Below are 21,369 nucleotides of genomic sequence, written 5' to 3' on the forward strand. Positions count from 1 at the left end.
ACTACTTAGCTAAATATTGTCCTTCATTAAAACAACATCATATATTGGAATCACTGCTGTTTATAAGGGCGTGTGTTTCAGCACTGGGTTAACCCTTGACCACATCAGAGTACTCTTGTTTGCACTAGTTTACAACAGAGAGTTTGTATCTTTTGAGTTGATTCCGTTAAGTAGCGAAACCAGACTCGTTTCTGGCCATGTTGGTGCGTTGTGCACATCTTCTGGTCCTGCTGCTCAGAGCCTGTGAGCACACAGTTAGAGGAGACCCGATCAGGGCCATTGGCCCACTGCTTCCACCCAGACCGAACCCCGACCGCTGCATACCGCACGGCCGACTGGGAAGGGGGAGCGTGGAGAGCTCTCTATTAAAGTCGCTGGCCGAGCGGGAGCACCTGTTTGATGACGTCCCCGTTGCAGGGAAGGAGTGAATATTTCTTCAACGAAGATCACATTTGCAGCTTCTTAAACGGAGCCTGCAGTTCACAGGATAACCCAAATAACTGGAAAATGAAGATGTCAATTAAGATGCCATGTCATCATTAAAAATTAAGCCATCATACATAATCAAGTAAAGCCTCAGTTGATATGCAGTTTGTTTTGCAACAAATTCTTTGGAAATAGTAAAAGATTCATGCATCTTGGTAAAAATACTGAGAAGAAGAATTTTTGAAGCTGTAAAATGTAAAATATTAGTAGCTAAATGATCAGTCTTTTGTGTAGAGCACAGGGCATTCTCTGTCTTCAGAGAATAGCTCACAGTCTGCTGTCCATCTGCCTCTAATGAATCTGATGCGCTGCATGTTCCCAGACTTGCTTTCATTATCCATATTAGCGCTGCGTGAAGAACGGAAATGAACTTGGGTAGATAAAGGTGGAAGCAAGCAGGGCTGCTAGTGTCAGAGAGCTGCGTCTGATCGAGGATACAATTGCCGGGGTTCAGCAGGTGGAGGAGGGCCGGGAGTTCCTCTCCCTGATCACTACCTGCCTGACGCTCTAGGGAATCGAGGGCATCTGCTGGGTCATATAGGCTGAAGTGAGCAGTTATCACCATCCTCCAGGCAATCTGAGATCCTGACTCAGCTCAGACACAGCCTGAAAACATGCAGGTCTCTTAACTCTGAGGCCACAGTTCGGTTGAATTATTGCTATTGCTAACTGGGAAAAAACTGGGCTAAATTATTACCTTTGTGACAAAGAAAGTGAATTTATGAAAGCGGGTCTAATTACTTGTCACTTTTAATTACCGTCCCTGAGTACATGGGGGTTTGGAATGAAAAGAACATTAGCTTGCTCTAAAGACTTTCATCTTTGTACTTTGCACCGACACTGTGTAATTATGATTAGTCAGTGTGTCAGTGAGGTGTTTAAGAATTGCTCTTACTTTTAAGACAAATTCGGTTGACATTAAATCTGAGGGGAGTTTTGAAATGGGCAGTAGCGGAGTTATAATTTTGTACGCGCTTTTCCAAGTGGGAGATTTGAAGGAAATAAAATGAAATATGTGTCGCGTGTAGATTTTCATGTCGCCTTTACAGAAAAGCATCCATCATTGGGCTGTGTAGACTCTCTGGCTCTTGCTGTTGCTCACAAACACACGCACACATTCACATGCACACACACACACCTCTTCAGCTGCTGAACCTGTACTAGGCTGACTGTGTTTATAGTCTGGTAATGTTTGTTGTTAGTTGTTTTGTTTTGGGGTTTTTTTTTTCCTTTCCTGTTTGGCTCTGTTCCTGTTCATGTCTTCCTGCTCTGTCCTTGGCAGCTGACATTGGATGAGGAGGACTGTGAAGTTCTTAAAACTGCATGGTGCAGTTCTTGCATACTCTCTGTGCTGGGTCACCTATCACTTGGGGTCCACATGGCATAGGATAAGCTGGACATGCCCCTTTAAGAGCCCTCTGACAGTCTCATGGTGCTTGGGGAAAATCATAACAGGAAATGGATTCTCCTGGCTATCAGCATCTCGCATCTTAGGTTGCCTGAAGGACACAGCTGCATAATCAAGTCAGGACAGCGAGCTAAGTGCTCGCCATTGTGGACTTTCAGGAAACCAGGAGTACGTTTCACCCAGCGACGCGTTGATGCCAGATAGTCTTTCATTCTTCATGCTTGCTGTCTTATGATTTGACTGATAAAGGCGATGCATGTCCACGCCAGTGTGTGTGATATTGTCACTGTCTAACCCAACAGGATTGATGTTTGGGTGGGTGGGCCTGTTGGCAGTGCCAGAGGTAGCATTGCACCAGAGCTTGTTACATGAAATGAATCCACAACTATGCTGCATCGCCAAGACGCTTGTTTTAGCTGCCATGGTGATAAATGATAAATCTGTATTACACTTCAGTTCATAAACAAACAGCACCTTATATGTTTGTTTGGTGAACAGGAGAAACAAGTCTCTCATATCCAGTGGATTTGTGAGCTTATGTATAAGCAAACCAGGAACTTTTAAGTGTCCAAACACAACCTGAACGTTGTAGGCTGGTTTGCATTAATACAACAACATGCTTTCATCGTAGAGGTGCCTGACCTTACTATCTTATTCACATTGTGCATATCACCCCTATATACAGACGTTTACTACTCATGACTACATGACTAAATCACAGGGGCATACTGAGGTGTTTATATAGTGGAAACATTTTACCACTGTGCTTTTTACCAAGTGTGCTTCTGCCATTTTGTCCTGATATCCCACACCATTTGTCCTTCATCCAGTACTAGTGCTTCTGCCTCGTTTGTTAACACAACAGTGCCATGACATCACCGGTGTGAGTGGGGGGAGAACTAGCTACCTTCTCACGACGTGGGAGTGAGCAGATTAGAACCTTTTCAGATTGAAGAATGACATCAATAAACAAGTGAAGTCCCTTTTTTATATAAGGAAGTGTGGTACCTCCCACTATTGGAATAAACAGTCCACTCCTCCTGACCATGTCAGTGTCGTTGCAGTCTGATGCTTAAGATGTACAGGTAGACACTGCTGCATGCTTTGGCATTCTTATACTTCTTTCCTTAGTGGGAGAACTGTTATAGGATATTCTTTAAATGAGCATAACATGAGTTTATGCCCTAGTTCTTCAGACATTTTGCATCAAGAGTCTTGAGTTCCTTAAATGTTTATATGTGCATTTGTCTGTGTGTGACCTCGTGTGTGAGACTTCAATCACTCATGATACTGAATGTTAATTTTCTGAATTGTGAAATGTGACATATAATTGCTTTCATGATGCAGCGTTACTCTGCATTTCATACGGCATCAAGAAGATGCCGTATGAAATATTAAAAGATATTAATGCTTTAGGCAGCCTTGCTTAACCCAAGCTTTTTTTTTTTTTTTTTTTTTTGGAACGAATAAGCACCAGCAGTAAGATGGTGCTTGTTCAGCGAATTGTAGGAAGTTGTGCATCGCATGTCCTGCAGATATAGAGACACCGCTCTCTCCCCAGTCTCGCTCCACAACACGGGAGCGTTTCAGTCCAAGCCCTCTCTCTGTGTTCCCGCAGGTTCACCTGTTGAAGGACCAGCTGTCAGCAGAGGCCGCCGCCAGGATCGAGGCGCAGGCCCGCGTGCACCAGCTGCTCCTGCAGAACAGGGACCTCCTACAGCACATCTCCGTCCTGGTCAAGCAGGTCCAGGAGCTGGAGGTGAAGCTGGCTGGCCACGGCTCCAGTGAGTGTGTTCCTCTGCCCTCCGCCCTCACCACTGCAGCTCCATATCTGCACCGTGTCCTCCTCTGCCTGGCTGTACGGCAGGAGGAATATAATCTAGTGAACATGCATAACAGAGTACAGTGCATAACATGAGAGGGATAAACATAAACATTCTCAAATAAATGGGGAGTTGACATGATGAAGTAAATGAATAAACAAATAATATTTTTAATCACTTTAATTATAACATCTACACTTGCACTAATATGCGTCATGCCTCAATATGCCTGGTGGTGTCAGTCCTCTGATCTCTTGAAGTGTCTTGAAAGGGAATGCGTCATTATACCGAATGAACTGGTTTTCAGTCAAATCAGAGGAGCTTTTCAGTCAGTCATAACTTTAAGATTCTCTAATATGGTGTCGGAGATTAAAGGGGTAGTCTGTGACAGTGGTAAATAATCCTTAACTTCTTTAGGAACCTGTGAGGAACGCCTTTTCATTCATATATCTCTTTCGGCTTCAGTCTTCATCTCTTCTGTCCATCCTAATACCATAGCTTTGTATGCTATCCCCCTTATCTCTAAACCTCCTGCCCCTTCTCCACAAAAAATAAGCTTTTCTCTATAGCAAACCTGTTATGTCTCTTAGATCTGACTCCTCTCCACGTTTTCCCTCCATTGCAATCCATCAGGCTCCATATCAGTATGGCACAGCAAAGACTTGGCGTAGGCTAGCCTCCACCCGCTGTGAGGTCACATCCTTCACCCCAGCCAACGCGTGATGACACGTGGGCAATCTGGGACTTCCAGTGTGCTGGTCCTGCTGCCCTAATGCAGACACACATTAGTCCATTAAAGTGTGCGTTAATGGAAGGCACTGAAGCACCTCCATAATCGTCCACTCTGTTCATGGAAGAATTTATTGTAGCTTTAGGCAGTAAAATGGAGGAGAAGAGAAGGTGTCTTACAGTCGTTGACCCAGTTTTCGGCAGTGCCCAGTCTAGCTAAGGACATTTCACTCAAATTAGACCGTTTGTGTTTGTGGGTGATATATATATATATATATATATATATATATATATATATATATATATATATATATATATATATATATATATATATATATATATATATATATATATATATATATATATATAATATTCTAATCAGAAACCTTTGAAATGAATTAAAGGAAAATTAAGTGTTCCGAGGCATTTGGCCTGCTTTCTAAAACTGATCTTTCCTTTTAGGTCTTTTGCTTTTTAACATCCTTCAGTTTCTCTTCTGCATATCCATCAAACCTCATGATAAATCACTATACAAAGTGCTAGTCGTTTGTTTTAAAAGTACTGAAGATTTATGATTGTTGGGTGTTGGGTTTGTACAGCAGGACTGGTCTGCTCTGCATTCTACGGGTGCTGTGTGTGTGTGTGTGTGTGCATGCATGCGTGCGTGTGTGTGTGCATGTGTGCGTGTGTGCTGCTCATGCTCATAAAGGTTCCTCCTCCATCTCTGCAGTGGGATCCCAGGACAGTCTGCTGGAGATCACTTTCCGTGCCAACGTGCCCCCCATCGTCTGCGACCCCAGCACGCCACGGCCCGAAGACGCCGCCCTTCCCCCGCTGGCCAACATCGCGCCGCTCTCCCCGCCCCTGGGCAGCCCTTTAGGTAGGGGCCGAGCCTTGGCCAAGTTTGAGTGTTTCCGCTTTCTCCCGGGCCCCCCCCAGCAGGAGAGGAGCCCTGAGCCCTCCTCACAGGGGGAGTCTCCCTTGTCGCGGGACGAGCTCCTCGGCAGCCTGGAGCTGCTTAGGTTCCACGAGTCGGGCATCGCGTCTGAGTACGAGTCCACCACGGATGAGAGCGAGGAGCGTGACAGCTGGGGGCTGCAGGAGGACAGCACGCTGCGTCTCCTCAACGTCCTCAACCGCCACGCTCCCTCCGACTGCCTGGAGGACGAGATCGCCGTGTAGCAGCCCGCCAGTGAAGCTAGCTGCGCCAGACATTCGTCCGTGTTGTAAGACTGAAAACACTTTAACGCCCTGCCTGTACTGCTGGTTCTCTGAGGCAGGTGTTTTAATCCTTTCGTGGGGTCTTGGTGCACAACCAAGTGTCATTTCACCACACAGTTCACCGGTAGTGCTGACTTTACAGTGAACATTAAACGTGGTGAGTTTCTGAACGAGGTAAAAGTGCATTAATTTAGAATCTGCTTGCTACTGTCTGATCCTTGCAGTCTGTAAGAAGTAGTTATTAGGTATAGTTATTTTTGCAGAGATAATTGTACATGGACCAAAACATTGTACAAGAAATTGTACAAGACATTTTATATATGCTTATCTAAAGGCTGTGATGTTAGTTTTGCAAATGCTGTGGTTTTGGTACTGCACAGAATAATGCATTGATAATGTAGTTCTCTCCACCTCCTGTGGAATTTGGGTCAATATAACATCTGGAATGCAACCACGTGGAAAATCAAGGGTGAGAAGGTCTTTGCTGGAGAACAGAAACATGTTCAGCTAATTAAGCCTTGAGAGTAGCAAGGCATCTAAACTCTTTGGATAAAGGAATCCAATTAGCCGGCCATCTGAGAAATGTCAGGCTCCATTGCTATTTGTCCTGTTATGTTATTATGATAACTTTCAGAGGTCCTGAGCAAAAATATATATTTTTGACATTTCACAGCATTTGGTGTATTTATCCCCACTTTTTTTTCCAACCAGACCTTTTACTGAAAACAGCATAAGTGTGGGATGTCGGCCTCTCTGATGATCTGAGTAACGTCTGAGATACGTGGCGTCCTTTTTCCTGTGTGCTCACACAGAGATGGTGTGTGCAAGCCCAGGCCGGCTGATGAACAGAGGAATAATGAATGGCAAATCAGCCTCGATTCACACTGTGTCAAGGGTGCAGCACTAGAAACAGCACTCCTGATGTTCAGAGTCCATAAGAATGATGCCTTCTTCCTCATTTAATACCTCACTTTGGGCCAGCACAGAGTGGATTCCTCCTCGCTGTTCGAGGTCACACAAAACTATTTTATAGGATTATATTATGGCTGATCACAACAAAAAAAAAACATTCCTGCTGGAGTGAAAAATGCAGTGGAGAAATGCATTTAGAGTTTCCAACAATCTATGTGTTTGGCTAGAAAGTGAAAATTCATTGCTTTTGTCCAGTCAGGTGTCCAACGTTTCAATAAACTCGCATAGTTAATAAGTAATGTAGTTAATAATTTATGATGAGTAAAAAGCCTAATACCTGTGAGCTTTGCTGTGCCCTCATCGTCATGGTGACCGGGTGTGTGTTAGGGTGCGGGACCAAGCGCTGATGTCCTGCCAGACTGCACAGTACGGGACCCCACCAAGGCAGCTGCAGCTCTGACCCAGCACATCAGGGCTTGCTGGCAGTGATGAAAAGTATCATCACTCTTGATTGCAGGAGAAACACTTTGGGTTGAAGTTTTGGTTATTTATTTATGTCTTTTGATACAATAAAAATCACTGAGAATCAGATGAAGCCAATTAAAGATGTGCTTTTTGTGGGTAAGAGAATGATGAACTGGTTCCAGTTCATGCTCTGAAGTTCGTTTTACTCTGAAGTTAACAAAGAAAGTTTATATACCTTGTCTGGACATGGCTGGCATTCTGCGTGCGCTCGATAAGCTCTGTAAATAAGACTTGTGCGAAGTGCAAGCCTGTATAATCGATAATCTCACTCAGATTGATGCTGCATTAAATGCTGGATGAGCTGGATATCTCTGGTGTTTCCCATGGAGATGAGCGTTCGAGCTTGGCTTCTGTTTCTGGTGCCGGGGATGAAGTGGTGTGTATTAATGTGGTCATGAACCTGCCAGTGGTCAAGGTGAGCAGAGGTGGTCAGCTGTGCATCTTCATTGGACTTCGAGTTAATTGTCAAGGATGCCTCTGCCATCTGTTACTTTTTGGAGGTACTTTTTGCCTGTTTTTTGCTACAGCCCGACCTCATATGGTACATCTTCCCAGTTATTTACACATAGTTTTAGAACACTAGCAGGGCTTTGTGCATATAGTAACTGAAAGGCGATCATTACTTTTGAGTGATATAGTACTGGTGATTATTAACTGTGATTGTGACATTACAGTACAGCACTGTGCACACTGCAGAAATGCAGATATGACCTGCACACATCATTATGCCGAGCGACTGTGGTTAGTCTGTGCATCCAGTCAGCATTCCTGTGATTCATTTGGTCTCCTGATATGTCTTGTTCTCTGTGAATAAGAATCCTTCATTGTGATGCAGCATGCATACAAGCAAATGGCACACATTAATTATGTCCTTTTGTGCCAACAATTATGATTTCAGGTAATTTACAATAAATTGTGAAGCCCTAAATTAGTTACCTTCTTGCTCCAATAGAGGAAAATGAGAAGTGTGCCGTTGTTGTTGGATAATGGGCTCCACTGCTTGATAGCTAATCAAACAGAGAAAGCAGGAGACATGGCAGAGTCAGCCTGACACAGCAGTGAGAGGACGGTCTATCATGTCTTCATTTCTTGTCGTTTCCAGGTTTTTTGATGGCATTACTGTGTAAGACATGGTTTGGAAAGTTGCCGGGGCAAGAACTGTAAGACATTTATGTTGCCTGGGTTACAAAGGGCCTTTTCAAAGATACAGTAAATAGGTTAGAAAATTATTAAAGGGAGGTGGATTTTTTTATGGGCCTTGTCTCATTAGTTTCTATCTTGGTAATTTTGTGCTCCAGACCAAAATGGCACGTTAGAGATGTGTCTGCAGAAAAGCATCGTCAGAACGTCCAGAGGGTTTTCACTTTTAGCTTCGCAGTCACATTGAAGAATCACTGTTTCACCCACACACTTTTTCACTGAGGCAAGCTGCTGGGCTTGTTTAAGCCCAGTTTCCTTTTCTCTGGGGCAAGAGGTTGCTGCCTCTGCATAGAGACTGGTAACCACACACCTCCCTCCCAGGTCTAAAGAATGAAGCCACTTCAGGGTCAGGCACTTGAAAAGGCTGTGTCTACCTAGAAGCTTGTGTCTGCTTTAAAGTTTAAAGTGTTTGTTTTGAGTAATGTAAAGATGTTTCAAGTTGTTACACAAGCTGTCATGCTGCATGATCTACATATATTTTCTCAAATGAGACGAAAGCCTTTCTAACAAAACAGTTACTTTATTGGTTTCTGCTCCATTTTTCTTTTCTAGAATGTACCAGACAGTCAATTGCAAACAGAATCTCAGTCTCAGTCCACCTGAAGGAAATGTGCACAATGTCATGTTGCATAAGCCAGAATTCACTGACATCAATGGGGCGAATCATGTAATGAATTATTGATTTGATGTTAGAAGAAAGCGGAGGTGTTCAGGCACGTCTAGCGAGGCGGTGTCCTCTGGGAGTTCTCCCACTCCTCTGGGGGTTCTGACCTCTCTCAACCAGGCATGTCTTTGTCCTGGTGCACTTCCTCATCCGTCGTGTCCTGCATCCTGCTGTATCCGTGTTCAACCAAAGTACATCTCTTCAGTGGTGTGAGTTCGTGGTCCTGTTGGGTGACGTTACAGATGTCTATAATCACAAAGACGTCTGAGCAGAAGGAGTTTATTTTCCAGATAGCTCTTCAGGGGTGGGGAGGGGCAGAGGTGGGCCAAAGGCCTGATGGGGCAGAGTCACTGTCTTCATAATCTCATTATAAGCTCATGATGGAGTACCCACGATGACCTTGTGACCCCATCTGGCCTAGACCTAGCTGTATTTCGCTAAATGTCATAACACAATTTTAGTGCCCCGCCCACCCCACCCCCCACCCAGAGGACATGCAAGTTAAAGATTCATATGCACGACGAGACTCCTAGTGAAATATTGATGTTTGACCCAGCTCTGCCCAGCCTGGGTATCCATTAGGCCAGTCACCGTGGTGAGAAGCATTCCTGTTGTTTTCCCCCTGGGAGTGGTGTCTGTGTGTGTGTGTGTGTGTGTGTGTGTGTGTGTGTGTGTGTGTGTGTGTGTGTGTGTGTGTGTGTGTGTGTGTGTGTGTGTGTGTGTGTGTGTGTGAATTCCCACAACCACTGTGGTATATTGATCAAGGCCCTTGCATAAAATAAGCATCACTTTACAACCTAATAGTGACAAAAATTAATAATACTGTTTGGGTTTGTTATTCATTTAAGCCTAATTGGTTCTAGATATATCTTCTTCTTTTTTTTTTTTTTTTTTTTTTTTTTTTTTTTTTTTTTTCCTTATTGGAAATCGAAGTGCTCTTTACCTACAGGTTAAGAGGGTCACTGTAAATTCACATTGAAAGCTTTCAGAGATTAGTCAGTGTAATAACCCTGGCCATCTTGTTTGCATACATTGTCTAATATGGGTTGGCCAAAGAGGATCTAAAAACATTAGGTCACTATTGAACTCGGAGGCTGTGTGAGAGCAGAGCTGCAGACTGATGGCTTGGTGTAATGGGGATGACTGGCCAGGTTGTCTGAGTGTGACCTGACCAGGGACGAATGCTAACGGGGCGTCCTGCAGTGCTTACCCCCCAGCTGTGGGTCACTGTGGCAACCCAGGTGTCCTGGGGGAGTGTGTTTCATGTCCTAACTTTTCCATTGTGCTTAGTTATACTGCAGCCATTGTAGCCAATGTCTATAGGGGTGGAAAACGCACTCGTGTCTAACTGGTCACTGATTTTACTTTGGCTCAATAAAACCTTATTTTCTTGCTACACTTTTCTGCTTTTGATTCTCTGTTTCTTTGTGACCTTGTAAAGCTTGGCAATAATCTTAAAATCAAACTTTCAAAATGCAACAATACAGACTGCAATTATTAATAAATACATAGCCTTAACAATATCAAGCAAATGGCACCGTGAGACCATCATGACAGGGCCGTCACCTATTGGCTGAAGCGGCATTCCTGCCCAGATGCTGCCCATATGCTTTGAGATTTACTTTCTAATCATCCTGTATTGCTCCGTCCCTTGACCAGCCAATCATCTGTCATAAGCAGTGGCCCCCGTGGGACTCCTGCTTACACTGTCCAGCTGCAGTTTGTTCCAGAGGTCGCACCCCACGAGGAGAGATCAGGAGAAGCCGGGGGCTTGTAAATAAGCCCAGAGGAAGTCTTGCCAGCCGGTGGCCCTGACTACTGGGCCGGAGCCTGCAGTAGAAACACCGCCAAGAGTGGCAGGATCAGACTGCTGCCCACCAGGCTCTGGGGGAGAGGAGTTCCTGCCGGCCAGACAAGGCGGTTCTCTGCTGTCCTTCACTACCTTTGTCTCTGTCACACGTACTCACTCTCTCAATCCTAAGGTGCTTAATCCTTCCAAAAAAGAGCTCTCCCCCACACACCTACTGCTCCTCTCTTCCTCTCTCTCCATCTCTCCGTCTCTCCCCCAGCCCATCCACGGGTCTTCACACAGCCCTCTCCCTCTATTCTTTGTAAGTATTAAAAGGTTAGAAGAACGACAGCTCTTTAACTTCGTTAAATCCCACAGAACCGCGCAAACAATAGATGAAAAGTGCCAGGCTCCATCTGAACCAGTTTACAAAGCCAACCAGCAGTGTGGTTCGGCCATCAGAGGCATGCTTCCTGAGGTCACGACTCTGAGCAAGGGAAAGTGTTTACACTTGAAACACTCTGCAGAAGGGAGCGAGGCAGTAACCCAGCTTTGCATGGGCTCTGAACATGAGTGCATATGAGATGCAGCTTTGGCAGAGCCTGAGGAATCAACTTCAGAAGACAAGAAACTGGTTAGTAGCAATACTGTGTAAACAGAAGTACAGCACTTTCAGGGTTTAATTCGGGTTTTGGGATGTTCTTATGTTTGCTTTACCTTATAATTTGTAAGTGATGGCTAAAATGTAATTAAAAAAATGAAGAAAAAAAAAGAAAGCTCACACCAATCCCAAGCTGCCTTGATTGTTTTTATGTAAGACGGTTGTCTGTTCATCTTAAATGTTTTTGTTTTGTGGATGTTCTTTTGGTTTTTGGTAAATAGCAAAGTAATTTTATTTCTTTTCTGTTTGCATAAAAAGCGCAGGAGTTTGTACGAAAGGGCTGTGCGGAGCTCTTCATCATGCAAATGTTTCTCTTTTATATTTGCCTGGTCTGCCCATTCAAATATTTTTATAGCATTTCTGTGAGTCTTCTGACAAATATTTGCATAGCCTGACATGGTTTGGTACAGAGCCTCCTGCAGTCTAGAGTATCCTTAACAAAATAGCATCACACATGTTTGCAGGAACTTGTTCTCAATGAGGAACTGGGTAAACTAATCAGAATGCTTTCTCTATCCTGGCCCACATCATGCAGCAAACAGTTAAAGTAGCTCAGGATAAGAACCTGAGAATTACAGCTGCGTCGGACAACCTCTGTGCATTAGAGCCGCATGAATACACGCTGTCTGGTTCCTGGCCGACTTCTAACATGGAGAAGTGTAGTGGAGCTGGAATGGCGGGTCTTTTTGTCAGAATCTCACAGTCCTTTTGCTATGACACATTTTTTCTTCTGCATTGAGCCTCCGTTCTGTGGCTGTGTGAGGCGCACTAGAGGCAGGCCTTTGAATCGTAACCGTTTCACATTTTGAACAACAGAGCTGTATACGGGTAAAGTGTCTGCGTGGGTGTTGTACCTGTGCAGGTAAAAATGTTGATGTGTTTTAAAGTGTGTGCATTTGTGTGATTATTAAGACATGTCCTGTATGTCTCACCAAATGCTTTCCGAGAAATAATGTTCTGAGGTAAGACGCATCCTGCTCATACGTGTTTATTATTGTTGCCATGACTTTGTGGGTGGACTTTGTTGTGAACATTAATGCATGTGTGTGTGCTTTTATGCTGTCTTGCCATTGTAGTGTGGTTCACTCTCATATTGCATTTGTATGAATATCATAGTGTAAATTCCTCTGCTGCAGTGTTTGCTATCGTTGTCATGGGCCTTCTAAGTAATGACCCTTGAAATCCTCTATAAATGTCTTCTCACCTCCCAAACGTTTAAAAATATTGGGAACCTTTAACAGCGTGCTAGGTCTTACAAATCCATTGTGTTTGTAGAATAGCACCGCTCACAAAAGCGTGCTCAAAGAATTTATCTGTGCTCTGCTTCTCCTGTCTGCAGTCGACCAAAGCCTGTTTGAGAACTCCAGTGCTGCTGAGCAGCTGCGGCAGGGCTCCAGGAGGGGTTCTGGCTCGGCCCGCCGTGCCGGTGGGGGCGGCCCGTCCGGAGGCCCGGACTCCCCCAGCCCCGCAGGCCAGAAGAGTGGCGGCAGCAGCCAGCACCTCAAGAACCTGGGCAAAGCTGTCGGAGCCAAGGTGACGGACCTGCTGCGTCGCAGGGACCCCAGCAGCCTGGGAGACATCGGGGTCACCGAGGTCAACAAGAACGTGGACCTGATGTGGTCCAGCCTGGCGGACATGGGATGCAGCACGGCTGGCAGCAGGTACGGCGGGACGCGCGCGGGACACGCGCGGACCACGCGGTGTACATGTGTGATCTGAACACTGACATTGAGGATCGTTCTAGCCGTTTCATTATAACCGCAGCCTGAAATGCTTCCGCCAAATAAAAGTTGGTAGAAAGCCGTTAGCAGAAAGCTCAGCATGTATGCTCGAGTGTAACTGCTTGACTTGGGTCTCCTCGTGTTAGTGTTGGACACCGCTGCTGTGTCAGGATGCCCTCGTGTTGGTGCTTGGAGCTCTGCTTTGGAGATGGGGGGGTAGCATCACCCACAGAAAGCTTCAGGCAGCCATGCATAATATCCCAGAGAAGCTCTCTGCCAACATTATAAACACTCCTCAAGGGATCATGTGGGGGTGCTTTGTCTGACTTGCAAACTTTCATAATACTAACTTAACTAGTTGCCAAACAACCATTTATGTGTGCAGTCTAATGAGCACATTACTCACTTTTATGTGCTCTTAGTTTGCATGGAGAGTTATATAGTGCCTGGACATTTTAATTACTTGAAATAAACCCTTTCTCAACAAATGATGAGATCCTGTATGACCATAGATTTCCAGTTTGTTGCTGCATGTGTCTCTCCATCCCCATTACATATGATCAATTGACCATGCAAACAGCAGTCTGCTTTATCACCATAAGCAGAATGCATGTCCACAGGCTATGACTGCAACCCCCACATGTATAATGTGCTGCATTTACATTAATCTAAGTGTTTCTGACAAGGCCATTATTATATTCATCACCATAAGTGCTAATTTTACTTTGATATTCTAGTCCTGCCTGTAATTTCAGCGTCTTATCCCTCATTACTAAGCATATTGGTTTATGCACAGGTTGAGGCAAACCTTTTCCCCTTTAACCAGGAATATAGACCCCCCCCCCAGAAGCAGGGCATTCTCATTTACAGCTCACCGCACCGGCCTCCTCACACTGCAAAAAGGCGGAAATGAAATGCAGTGTGATATTGCATTCCTGATTTAATCAAATCTGATCCATTTCAGGATTCATCTGGCCTCATATAAGAAAGACAAGCTTTTTGGAGTGGTGCCTCTTCAGATTGTACAGAATCACAAGTGTAGTAAAAGTTCGGTCAGATGGACAGGTTATTTATGCATGATGGTTATGCAGCCCCGCTGTATAAGGCTGGGTGGACCTCAGTGTTTTACCTTCTGTCTTCAGCATTTCCTCTTCTATCCTCAATTCACTACTCATTTTCGCTATGTCTCAAGCATATTTTCTTCTCTTTCTCAGTCATACTTCCTTGGACCCCTTCCCTCGCCTGGACCCACCCCCTCCCACCAACAAGAAACGTCTTCCTCGGGCTCTGAAGACCACTCAGGATATGATGATCTCCTCTGACCCAGTGGTGGCCTCCCCCGAGATGTCTGACTCCTCGTTGCTCTCCTCCCCAGATAAGATCCATCTCGTATCGACAGGAAAGGTCCAGGAGCACCCCAAAGCCTGCCCTGAAGAGCCTAATCTGGAGTCAGTGACAGCATCAGGAACGGACAGTACTCTAGAAACCCAGCTAAGGAAGGAGAACAGATGGACAGTAAAACATCAGCCAACTAACATGGATCCTGTGCAGACCACAGATGGACTGGAAGAATCTGAAGCTGTGGGTGAAGACCAGTCACAGCTGCAACTCTCAGTTCCAGACCTCATCCACAAGGATAACCTGGACCTGAAGCAGAAACTGGCAGACTGTGAGGCCAGGATGGCTTCTACGCCGTGTCCGGGGAAAGGGAGCTGTCGCATCAGCGTGAGTGAAGGTGATCTTCTTGAGAACGGCTCTGTGGACTTCAAGACCTCCACGAGAATGTCCAGCGTGGAGAATGAGGAACCCCATCCAGACTTGCTATCGTTTGAGTAGCTCCTCTTAACATGCTTGAAGACAGTGTCAGGACATGTCTGAGGACAGTTTCAGTAAATCATTCCCAAACAACCTAGTTCCCATTCCAGGTGTAATAGTGAAGGGGTTCTTCTGGAGAGTTCTTCTTCTCCACTCCATGAAATTATATGACTGGGGCTGAAGCTTCTGTAAGCTCTTCTACAAACGCTGTTAAAAAAAAAAAAAAAAAAAAAACAAAAAAAAAAAAACAAAAGAAAAACAAAAAATCTGTATGCCATACACAAACTGGATTTGTCTTCACAGTCTTTCACTGAACCAGAGTTTATGGATTACATTGTGCTAATTATCACCACAGATATATTCTGACAATTTTATAGCTCTAATGTTTTTTAAGAAAAATAACTAATTTAGATTTGATATAATTTACTGTCAGTATATAATTTGTCAATACTTTTAGCCTTTTCAGAGAGTATTTTTATGTATTTTGTACTTAGTTTTAAACCAGATGCTCATGAGTAGAAACCAAAGTGAGTGCATTTGATATGCTGCAGATGGCTTTTTATATAATTACCGTCTTGCTCCACTCTAAATTCTTTCAACTAGTAGCCACCAAAGCTACTAACTCAGCCTTCTGTGAAAGTCCCGATTCCCTTTGTAAGCGCAAGACAGCTGGACATGGTCAAACATTAGAATGGGTTAAAAGCATGATGGCGGTGCTTTGTGTTTTGCTTTTCGACGGTGATTGTAGTCGTGCGGGACACACGTCTGACAGGGAGATGTGCACGAGCGGTTCACTCGCAACATGCTCAGTGACTGAGAGCACAGGCAGGGACTATAGGAGCTGGATTCCTGAAGAATAGAAGAGCCTCTGTTAAGGTATTCACTCCTCTAAAAGACACGTGGAGCCTGATCAGCATACCGATGACTCCTCGTGGCGGCACCGCGTACGTTGGGCATGCCTGCGGCCGTGTGGAAGGGTCATTTGGCCCATCTGATCTTCCACTTTTCTTATTCGCGAGTCAAATAGCAGGTATTAGAGTGTTACTGAAGCATGGCCTAGGCTGCAGCGGGCCTGGTCACCAGAGAGGACATGTAAAGTAGGACCGAAGGACGCACAGAGGCGGGCTGCACTCCAAACCGAAAACCTCAGACCAGGTCTGGCAACTCAACAGGATTTGCATCCAAAAGCTTATAGGAATGCTTAGTAGCTCTGAATTTGTCATGGCGATAATCGTCAAAGAGATGGCACGTTTGCAGAATGGGAATAATGAGGCTTCTGTCAGTGGAAAGATAAGAATGTGTTTCGAGATCCAGCAGAACGGACCATTTTTTTGTTTGTTTTTTTTTTTACATTGTGGACTACATGGCGATTTTCACACTCTTCTACATGTATGCATGTATACACACTACTATATGTAGTGTGCATGCATTGTGTAATATACACTACACAAAAAATGTTTACATGGGTAATTTTACAATAAAGAGGACTTGTGCAATTGCAACAAGTATAAAGTGGATGCACAGAAGTGTCAGTTAAGTTCATTGTTCAAGGTAAATGATGTATTCTTCAGTTCAGATAGTACATCAAAATAATGAGTGCTATTTATCTTATTGTAATATAACATCTCATCACATGCCTTACATTTCATTGTTTTACTGATGTAGAAATTACAGCTACAGTATAAACGTACTTGTCGCAGAGTTCTGTCCATGAGAATGTGTTAACAGTAAAAGAACAGATACAGTGTAGAGAAGCACAACGGTCATTGTGTAGCCAGTTGTATTAATGCTGACCACTCAATACAAATTGTACTGGGTCATGAAATGTGAAGTAAAAATGTTTTATTTTATGGAGTATTTTATGATCCCTTTAAAAGTGCTATGTATATATGTATTTGGGAAAATCACCCCAAAGGAAAACCAAGACTTGTCTTGTGCTCTGTTAACTTTATTATACTGTTTTAAAGATGACGTTTTAGTGAGTTGTGATTAATTCTTGAAGATGTTTGTAAAAATGAATTTTTGTCATTTATTTTTATTTAGCAAAATTGGCCGCTTGTAAACATGCCGGTTCTCTGTGGTCTGATCACTTCAACAATGTTCGGGAAATGAAGGAAGAAAAGATTTATAGTAATGAAGGATTATTAAGTGCACTAGAATATTTTATGCACACAAGTGGTTGTTTTTATATTAAAGGTTTATTCCCCCTCTAAATTAAGCTTCTGTGTATTCATGGTGTAATTTTCTTACATCTGCTTCAGAAACTGAAATGGTTTAGATACCTCTGTGTGATCTGAAACTGACATTGGTGGAATAATGATGTCCACAGCAGACAGCGCTTGATTTCACTATCTAAAAAGACTGGCAGTGTTTACTATATCTGGGTGTACTACATCTCTCTTCAGTGCTGTCATATAACATAAAGCCTTTTTTAAAAACAAGTTTTTTCTTTAAAGCAATTGCTAAATTACCTTGTAGAGGTATCCAAGTTGATTTGATTTGGGCTTGATGTGAAAATGCCACATAGTCACAGTATGACTCAGCCTACAAATAAAATGCCAAGAAGAAATGCATGGACACAGAATTGAGTGGCAGGTGAAGCCATGTTTATGTACTTGTGTAATGCAGGGGTAGAACAATTGCATGTATGCTAGATCTTTCACAGGAGAGAGGCTTAAAATGAAACATTTTCATGTAGTTTAATGAAACTTTAGTCTGAATAACAAAAGCACAAAATAAAGGAAATCAACAGTAATCAATAGTGAGTGGCTTCTAAAGCATGTAGAAAAGGTCATTATTGATAGTTTCAGATAACAGCCTTTAAAAAAAAAAGAAAACAGCTCAAATTTTACCTGTGCATCTAACAACAGCATTAAATCTTGTTTTGGAGAATAAATAAACACACACTTGGTTAATGAAACTAGGGAAATTGTCTTCATGCTCTGTTTTCTCCAGTAAGTGGCAGTCTGCCTGCCTATTTTAGGTGCATCCTGTATTCTACTGTCTTTCCCTCACGCGCAGCCCTGCCAGCCTGCATCCCATTAGTCAGTGCCAGCTAGACTTCCTGTTTAGTCTGAGTAGATTTATGAGGGAGTCTTTCCTCCTGCATATTCAAGCTGAGAGAGGTGGGGATTATCTCCATCAATCTGGTATTGTGGCCTGTAGTAATCAAAAGAAGAAACACTGCAAGAAATGCCCTCTGGTGTATGCGATGAAGATTCCGATTTGGTTTGGTTTTATTGGTATTGAAAGTACTGACTCTGTACAGATACATGGCATATCCTAGTTTGAAAATGGGCTTCCTTTTCTTGTTTCTGACCTTTTATTGCATTTCTTAATATTGTTCTACAGGTATAATATACTTGTTTATATTCCACTTGAAAATATATATTGGCTAAGTCTGTATCACTGGTATGCCCCGCATATATTTTGATACTGTTTCTGATTAATGTTTGCTCTAAAATATATCCAAGGTATTGGATATAGCAACTAGTTGTACAAAAAGAGGACTTTTCTGTCATCTCTGTGTCTGAATATATGAGATCAGTGGAGATGGGAGATACCTAGAGCTGAGGTCCTTTGCCCAGGATGAGGATTACATTGTCGGAATTCAGCTGTGCCCTTGTATATCTCTCCAAGGCCTGCATGAAATATCTATGATGTTCCTATTAAAAACTTTTCATGTACTTTACTGTTATCCTTCCTGTTAACAATGCGTTCATTCTTCTATCACTGCCAGTTATCATTCATACTGAGTAAACAATTCTATACTCAAAATCACATTTTGCACAACAGTGCAAGGATCATAATTTATATGAAACTTAAGTGAGCATTTGAGTATTTTTTACTAAGCCTGTATGGAGGCATGTGCTCTATGCAACATGTGGAGAAGGATGTGACGCTTCTGTCTGAGATTAAAAAGAACTTAAAAGAAACTTCTAGCCTAAAGTGAGTTGCTACTGTTCATAGTTCACTTTATCCATCTCAAGTATTAATCAACCTCAAGAACTCCTCTGCAAGAGTGAATCTGCTGCTTTTAAAGTCTTGTTCATAGCAGTTTATGGGTACACGTTGTAGGCTTGAGCGTAACATATATGACATTATGTTTCCATATTAGTTCTGTAGGGAAACTAGTGAAACTTTACAAACCCTGACTCTTGGGTATTATCCACATAACTTGTGATGGATTCGCAGTACTCCTGGGAAATGTGGTGTAAGTGAAAGCACTCTACACTTCATTATACAGAAACTCTTCAGGAAAGAAATGCCTTTAAAGGGGCTATGGCCTTCACCACTTTAATAACCTGTTCTGAGTATGAAGTTTTTGTAAATGTGAAAAGCAGGTCCATCAGGCTCACATTTCAGGAGTTGTCTTGAATGTTTAGTCATATCTAATCATTGTTTTCCGTATGAAACATAGAAATTGTGTCATAAATATCATTTTCATCTCTTTAATAATGAAGATTTGAGACTCAGAAGCAGCCGTGCCATTTCATTTTCTACTGCCTAAGAATGTAAGTTCTCTTTCAAAACCAATTAGAGTAATTTCATATATAATTCTGTCATTTAAAAACCTTTGACGGTATCAGCATCTGCTTATACAGTCCTCTAATTCATTTCTGAATCAAATCCCTGAATTTCTTTCAAATAAAAGCACAAAACGCTGCCATTTGAGCTGGCAGCTGCAAGTTGAGGTATTTCACTGACCAAGCAGTAAGGAATACAAACATACAGCTCCACACCAGTGACCAGTCAAAAGCCCATGAAGACGTTGAGCAGACAATTAAGAGACTGCAGCACTAGGTCACTGGTTCTGGTTCTGGTCCAAGGCCAATAAGAAGGAGGAAGGAGCTGGTGGTGTCTCACGCAGTGAGGACAAGCACAATAAGATCCCACATATGAACGGGACTGGCAGTAACATTAGCATGGCGGACCTGTGGACGATCCCTCAGCTTTCTTTAGAGCAACATACAACACAATCACCTGCCTGCTGAACTCTGACCAATGGTTTGTCCAGGAACAGTCCTGCCCCCTCTGCAGCCCAAATGCATATCCAGCATGTCATGTCAGGCTGCAAGACATTGATCTTCTAAAGAAGACACTACCAAGTGGAGTCTGACCAAGGGTAGTTCTCTCCACCCAGGTCTCCACCCTGACAGTGATGTTGCCCAGTGGCACCAAAACTGTCCCAGGAGAGGAGGTAGCAGAATCTGCATAGAGAAGAAGTGGCTGAAGTACTCAGATCTTCTCACTGAATGCAAGGAGTTTGGATGCCATGGCTTTGTTGGTACACCAGCTGTTTGACTCCTGAGGGACATTGGGTTAACTGGAGCAAATCAGTAAAATATGCCGAAAGTTCTGGCTCATAGGCTGAGAAGAGCATTTTTTGCCTCTGCTTGAGGAGAAAGGAGACGTGTTGGACAATTGCATATCTTATATGTGAATACATCACATATCTTTCTTCTCCGAGGGTCACCTGGGGAGTAACACTGCAGTTGGAGCCTACAATACCAGTGTCATCGCTCCGACACAGAATGAAAACCTGGCGTTCATCACAAGACATTTACATTGACAATATCAACACCCAGAACTTTCATTCTAGTTACCTTATACTTAGCCTGATTGTGTGATTTGTTTGTAACTTGTGTATTCGTCTGTATAATTTGTTTTTGTGTAATTTGTGTGTTAACGGGCCGCCCAATGGAGGATGGGTTCCCTTTTGAGACTTGGTCCTCCCAAGGTTTCTTCCTATTCCCCACCATCTAGGGAGTTTTTCCTTGCCACTGTCGCCATTGGCTTGCTCATTAGGGATTAGTATCGTTAACCTTGTAAATCCTGTAAAGCGCTTTGTGACAACGTGTGTTGTGAAAAGCGCTATACAAATATATTTGATTTGATTTGAATTAACACATACCCCCAGGTCCATTCAGTAGTAGAGAGACATCCCTAACACTGTTCCAGCACCAACCGGCAGTTTTGAGTGAAGCTATGATTGGTAGTACCTGGTAAACAACTCTCCAGCTGACCTTTAGACACCAGTGGATGTGTGATGAGCAGTAACGACATAGAGGCTGAACATATGCCTATACAATCAATCTATAAAATCTAGAACTATCTAGAATTTCTAGAAATCTAGAGCTTCTAAAATTTAGAAGTTTTCCCTCTCCTTCAGTTTTGTCAACTGCAGCAGAATGTTAATGCACGGTCATATTGGGTCATATTGGGTCTTTTTTCAGATGGGGTTGTGCTCTACCACATCTTCTCTTCATTGGTAATCTAGGATCACACTGTAGTGGAATGAAGCAATGTGGAGTAGCATTACAAAGCAGAGTGCCAGACACTACAGACTTGGTAAATATTCAGATAGCTCACATATTTACTTTCCAGCTCTTCTCTGTAGAAAACGTCTGGAGGT

General features: G+C 43.3%; 2 protein-coding genes across 2 annotated transcripts in view; both read left to right on the forward strand.

Annotated features, from left to right (window-relative positions):
• Positions 1–12,828, forward strand: part of nos1apa (nitric oxide synthase 1 (neuronal) adaptor protein a) — a 77,234-nt gene extending 64,406 nt beyond the window's left edge. Inside the window, exons 9-10 of the mRNA XM_077014782.1 lie at positions 3,513–3,678; positions 5,177–12,828. Of these exons, the coding sequence (XP_076870897.1) occupies positions 3,513–3,678; positions 5,177–5,628 (618 nt within the window). The 3' untranslated portion in view covers positions 5,629–12,828. The remainder of the gene's footprint in view (positions 1–3,512; positions 3,679–5,176) is intronic.
• On the forward strand, positions 7,394–17,180 carry c6h1orf226 (chromosome 6 C1orf226 homolog). The gene is made up of 3 exons (XM_077016045.1): positions 7,394–7,519; positions 12,694–13,079; positions 14,354–17,180. Exons 1-3 carry the CDS (start codon positions 7,394–7,396, stop codon positions 14,973–14,975), a joined length of 1,134 nt encoding a protein of 377 aa, XP_076872160.1. The 3' UTR covers positions 14,976–17,180.
• The last annotated feature ends 4,189 nt before the right edge of the window (positions 17,181–21,369 follow it).

Source organism: Brachyhypopomus gauderio, chromosome 8, assembly GCF_052324685.1.
Source record: "Brachyhypopomus gauderio isolate BG-103 chromosome 8, BGAUD_0.2, whole genome shotgun sequence".
In the NCBI taxonomy this organism is placed as follows: domain Eukaryota; kingdom Metazoa; phylum Chordata; class Actinopteri; order Gymnotiformes; family Hypopomidae; genus Brachyhypopomus; species Brachyhypopomus gauderio.